The sequence below is a fragment of the Chrysoperla carnea genome, chromosome 1, assembly GCF_905475395.1.
Source record: "Chrysoperla carnea chromosome 1, inChrCarn1.1, whole genome shotgun sequence".
Lineage (NCBI taxonomy): Eukaryota > Metazoa > Arthropoda > Insecta > Neuroptera > Chrysopidae > Chrysoperla > Chrysoperla carnea.
The window spans coordinates 90,795,868-90,801,867 of record NC_058337.1 but is presented as its reverse complement, the minus strand read 5'-3'; the positions used below and the strand labels follow the sequence as shown (position 1 = coordinate 90,801,867).

General features: G+C 28.8%; 1 protein-coding gene across 1 annotated transcript; it reads left to right on the top strand.

The window, feature by feature from the left end:
- The first annotated feature begins 336 nt into the window (after positions 1-336).
- LOC123304584 (endocuticle structural protein SgAbd-6-like) lies at positions 337-3,710 on the top strand. Its single transcript, XM_044886371.1, has 2 exons — positions 337-345; positions 3,345-3,710. Exons 1-2 carry the CDS (start codon positions 337-339, stop codon positions 3,657-3,659), a joined length of 324 nt encoding a protein of 107 aa, XP_044742306.1. The 3' UTR covers positions 3,660-3,710.
- Positions 3,711-6,000: the final 2,290 nt, after the last annotated feature.

Below are 6,000 nucleotides of genomic sequence, written 5' to 3'. Positions count from 1 at the left end.
TTAAAGATGACCTATCCAAATGTTTAAATATTATAACTTTTTAATCCTACATATTAATTCATATTTGGTAATGTTATCAATATAAAATACAACATATATAAATTTGTAACGATAAAATATAGTCTTTTAAAAAAAAGATGATACTGTTATATAATAATCAATGAAGAAAGTGGGGCGAAGTGGGAACTAACACTATCTTACCAAAAAACTCAAAGTAGTATTCTAAAATTTTGGACTATATAAATAAAAATAAATAAAAATTTGGTATTATAGTTAGAAACTAAATCAGTTTGTCTTTTGACTGTAGTTCTTCAAAGATCTAAACACATCATAAAAATGAAATTGGTAAGTACTCTCAATCAAATATATTTCATTTTTTTTATTGTTCCATTAAGGTGTGGTGCTAGTGCTATGTAAAGTGTGTAATATAATTATTATTTGAAGAAAAAAATATAATTATAGTCTAGAGTTCCGCATCGTAGACAATCATAAAAGATATCGCAGACAATCCTGATAATAAGGATTAAAGTTAAAAACCACATGCTTGGTTTAATCGAAGAAATGCATAAAATAAATTACACGATATTTGACTAATGTTCTTACAAATCGGTTTGACACGTCTTGTGGGAAGTTTATTTGGGAATTGTGTTTGATGCTTAGCCTACAACAGATTAGATACAACAACAATTCATATGCACATTACGAATGCGATTGTGTTACTTCTTATGACTTCATCGATTAAATCTACAAACACCTGAGGCTCTTACACTTACTAACAAGTATTTTTTTCATTGGCAGCTAAAATAAAAATTGATCATAGGCCTACGTTACTTAAATTCTAAATTTTACTGAAGTAAAATGTTGTCATGGGAAATAACGTCGATGAAACTGCTCTGTAACTTCTTTACTGCAAGCGCAAAATAGGGTGTAATTCTTGGTAAAGTAAATGAAAATAAACACGATATACAATTTTAATAAAATAACAAAAGAAGAAGGGGAAGACAAAATATTCACGGTTCTTAATAAAATTATGATCCCAAGGCTCAACAAAATTGCGATGGTTCTAAAGTAATTTAAAATATTATTTCTTTATTACAGACAGTTGCCTTCGTAACAGTATGCCTCATTGGCATGACTTACGCAGCTCCACAACGTGATGGTGATGCATACATTGTAAAATCAGAAAGTGATAATATTGGAACTGGTCCATTTAGCTACTCGTATGAAACATCCAATGGCATAGCTGCAGCAGCTAAAGGCGAAATTGAAAATGATGGCACACCTGAAGGTTCATTACGTATTGTTGGACAATATCAATATGTTGCACCTGATGGACAATTAATTAGAATTACCTACATTGCTGATAAAGATGGTTTCCGGGCTGAAGGTGCTCATTTACCTCAAGGACCTTGAGCATAAAAAAATTAATTTTTATTGATTTAAATTATATCGTTAAAATCTAAATTAATATTTGTTTTATGAATATTGTTTAGATCATTTTTTTGTTATTTTGTTTTTCAAATAAAAATATATTTTATAATATAGAACCAAAAAATTGTTTTAAAGAAACCTTTTGTACTTCTTTTAAGATTTTCCTAACACAAATCATTTTTCGATAGATTTTCACACTTTTTGTTTATGGACTCAGAAACCCGTTTAATAAAGCCTTTTTTCACACAAACACTCATATACTCATTGAAAGCAGGAAAGAGTTAACGTTTTTTTTTTCAAAGCTCAAAAAAGTTGTTTATTAATCGTTAGTTAAACTTGTGTAATTAGCTAATTACAATACTTCTTATATTTATAGCCTAAACTTCACGTACTTACATGCAATTATTTTCTTTTATATGAAACAAACAGGTTTAAGAGGGGGAAAGAATATGTAAACTACTAGTAGTTAATTACGCTTCGTTCCACTGTTATAAGATAATATAGTTTTTTTCAATATTTATTCCTATTAATTATAAATATGTAATTGAGTGTGCATGTGTGTTTACTACGTTTCCATTCGAAAACTACTGGAAAGGATTTGTATGCAACTTAAGTAAAATAATACATTAGAATGACACATAATCTATAATTTAAAGTATCGGTAAGATACTCACTTCGCTGGGCGATATCGAATGATATAATTGAATGATTTTTGATGAAATTTACAATAATATAAGTCATTAATCAGAAAAAAACAAAGCCTATAATCTATTGGCCGTTACACTCCCACTTTGTAGCAAAATTTCATTTTGAAAGCAAAGGGTAAATAGTTTAGATTCATAACAAAAGGAATTTCGAAAGTTATGGAAGGAACATAAGTGAGAGCAACTTAGGTGAAGGCTACTCCCAGCAAAACAGGCGTGTATTGTGCAAGTAAATGTAAAAAAGCCACCAAGATAAATTCACTCTATGTATTTTACAGCATTTCTAATGAATAAATAAATAAATTAATAATAAATTTCCAGTAAGAGAAAATACAAAAGAAAAATTCATAAAGTACCTACAGAGATAAACAATATTACCGGTGCATAGGCATGAAATCTTTCAAAAGTTAAATGCAAATTTAGATGCAGAAAGAACTTGCACAACTGCAGAAAGAAAAGCTACCTACTTATGAATTTTGTTGGTTTGAATTGTCTAATGTTCATACAAATGGTGGACGGTAATACGTACCTATGTCAAATATTCAACCAGATTAGGTCGTATTATTATGAAGTTAAGCCTTACTTCAAAATTAATTATTTAAAAATTTTTGAAAATGCTAACCATGGCCGAAACTAAATATGGAACATGTTGGAAATACATCTCAAGAAAAGCTCTCGGGATGCGCCAATGATGACTATTCCTCAGAGCCATTGAAGTTCCATACAAAGTACGATTGTCATTGCTCCTACCAGAAACACAAAAAAGTTTATTTTACCCAATTTTACAAGTAGTTCCACCGAATAGGGGATGAACAGGAATGATGGGGTTAATTCATCAATATTGCTGGAGATAAAGTACCATGTGTGATGAAATTATTATTGATATTTCGATATTTGCAAATTTGCATTTCAAATAATTTTTATTGACGTACTTCAGTGGTGGGACAGATTCACCATGAAATACCACCAAGATTTTTTTAATATAAATATAGCAATTTTTTAAAATAAAAATATAAACCAAAGTGTCTTTACACAATTAACAATCAATATCTCAACAAAAACACAAAATACATCAAAATGAAATTGGTGAGTTTCAAACACTCAAAATTTAAGTTACTAGTGAAAATACCTGTGGAAAAAGTGCTGTGTGAAGTGAAATTAGTGTTCAAAATGTGATTACCGCTAATATATTTTTTTTTAATTTTTCAGTCAATTGTTTTCGCTATTGTATTCGTTGCCGCTATGGCATACGCTGCACCTCAACGACCATCCGACAAGGATGCAGTCATTGTTAAACAAGAAAGTAACAACATTGGTGTCGGTCCATGGAGTTGGGGATTTGAAACATCAGATGGCACAGCTGCACAAGAAGCTGGTGTAATTGAAAATGAAGGTACTGATGATGAAGCTATTGCTGTCCGTGGTTCCTACCAATACGTATCACCCGAAGGTGAATTAATCCGTGTTACATGGATTGCTGACCGTAATGGTTTCCAACCTGACAATTTACCAAAAGGTCCATAAACATTTTTTAACGTGATTATTTTCCTTTGTATATATTGTACCATGAACAAATATGCTCATTATGTATATTTGATTTCCTTTGTTTTCTAATCATTTTGTAAATTTTATTGTTTTTTTGTTTTAAATTAAAAAATAAATTTTTTTTAAATGTATTGTATATTTTTCTCTGAAACATTGATTTTAAGTCCAACAAATATTATTGAACCCAAATGTGAACAAATAATTTTTTAATACTTTTTTGAACAAATTCTTCATAATTAGTTCTTAAATTTTTTAAATATTGTAATTACTTCGTTTGATTTTTTTATGTGTAATATCAAAATGTTTAAATTTGACGAGAAAAATTTAAAACTTTCAAAACCTGGTTTTACAAGATTTGCACAAATTATATATCAAAAATGTGCTTTTTTCATAGAAATTTTTCTAAAACTATAAACTATTCTGTTACGTTTTTTTGGATTGACAAATGATTTAAATTACTTGATGTTATACAATTTTTTGAGATTTTTCTACTATTTAATTTATTTTAACGTCAATGTAAAGGTTATATCAAATTTATGATAAATGATTTGCATTGGAAGTATTAGGTACTTTCTTCTTTTTTCAAAAAATATTAATTAAAATTATTTTGGTTATAAAATAATCGACCGAAATCAAAAAATATGTTGGCTATTAAAAAAAGTTCACAAAAATGGCTTTACCGGAATTTTTCAAAAATATTGATTTCGTTATTTCTATGAGTAGCTGAGCCCCTTATTATAGGTAAAATACAAACTGTGGGACGGTAGCATAGAAAATATGGTAATAATTAAAAAGCATGAATGAAGAAAGATGGAGAAACAACTTTTTTAAATCAGTGTAAATACGGGCAGCAGCTTAGCAGTAGTATTGCATTTCACGATCAGGCATCATTAATCATTCTATTCTGAGTAATAAAATTTACTTAATATCGCAAAATAATGGAGCCTTTTATTCCTCATAAAATGCAAATGTGCGTTACCGTATTGTCAAGTATTACACTTTAAAATTTTTTAATAAATATTTGAAATATTGTTTACGGTAGCTTTATAGTTTTTATAATAACTAAGAAGAAAAATCACTGTAATTGTTTCAATTCTGTTTTTCATTAACGACAATGACCGTTTATATTAAACTAGCTTGATACCCGCCTGTTTTGTTGGGCTTAAAAGTAAAGACCAGCGCATTATCAGAAAAGACGGCCAGTAATTGTATCTAGCTCAAAATTTTTACAGAAATATTTCATTTAAGGTACAAAATAATGCTCATAGATGGCGTAGTGAAATGCCATTGATTAAATTTATTTTTTTCCATTTTTTCTTTACCATTATAAATTATAGCTCATATGTTATTCAGATGTATAAGCTATATTATTGTTAAGTTTCATTCAAATCCATTCATTAGTTTTTGCGTGAAAGCGTAACAAACTAACAAACACACAAACAAAGATGCTCACTTTCAAAAATATATAAGGATAATTAAACCAATATCTATTTAATTTTGTGACTTTTTAGAAAGCTGCATATCCATATCTATTAAAAATTCGAGTAAGATACACATATTTATAAAAAATGTTGCTGTAATCGATTAACATTAAAGATGGTTTTGCTACAGTGTCATGGCATTGATCTTTACAGAACTACTTAACGACAAGTCTTCATGCTCGCCCAATACCACGATAACTCAAAAAGAAAAAAAACAAGCCCTTGGTTAGCTCTGGTGCAACCCTTGAGGTCCACAGGAATAAGTTCCCAGCATAATAAATAGTTTTAAAAAAAAAATAATAACAAAAAATAATATCTCGACCACCAAGAATTATTTTTGGATGATTTTGTCGTTAATTTCTTTTAATGAGGTATTCCATGCATCTGCTGAATTGTTATTCCTGTTACTATTTCGAGAACCAACAATGTTTCTACTACATGTACCAATTACATCAGAATTTTTTCTGTTCAGAATCACGAAAAACTTTCTAATCTCGTTATGAATTTGTTTCTATAAGGGTAAAATCAATTCTGTTCACTTTTTTTTGCATTATTATATTTTACATTAGTTATATCATGAAAACAATTAATTCTTAATTATCCGAAAAAGTATAACTATTTTTTTAGTAGTGCTACCTATGATCCTCTGCGCCTTTATTAATGGCAGTATCGAGTTTATTTTAAAATAGAAACCGACACTCCTAGCCACATCTAGTACAATTTCATTTAAATAACAAATTAATATTTAAATAATCTAAACACTAGCACCGTCTGTTATTAGTTAGCATAATTAACATTCACATAAAAGTATATTGGTTATCTGGTTTTTTTTAGTACTT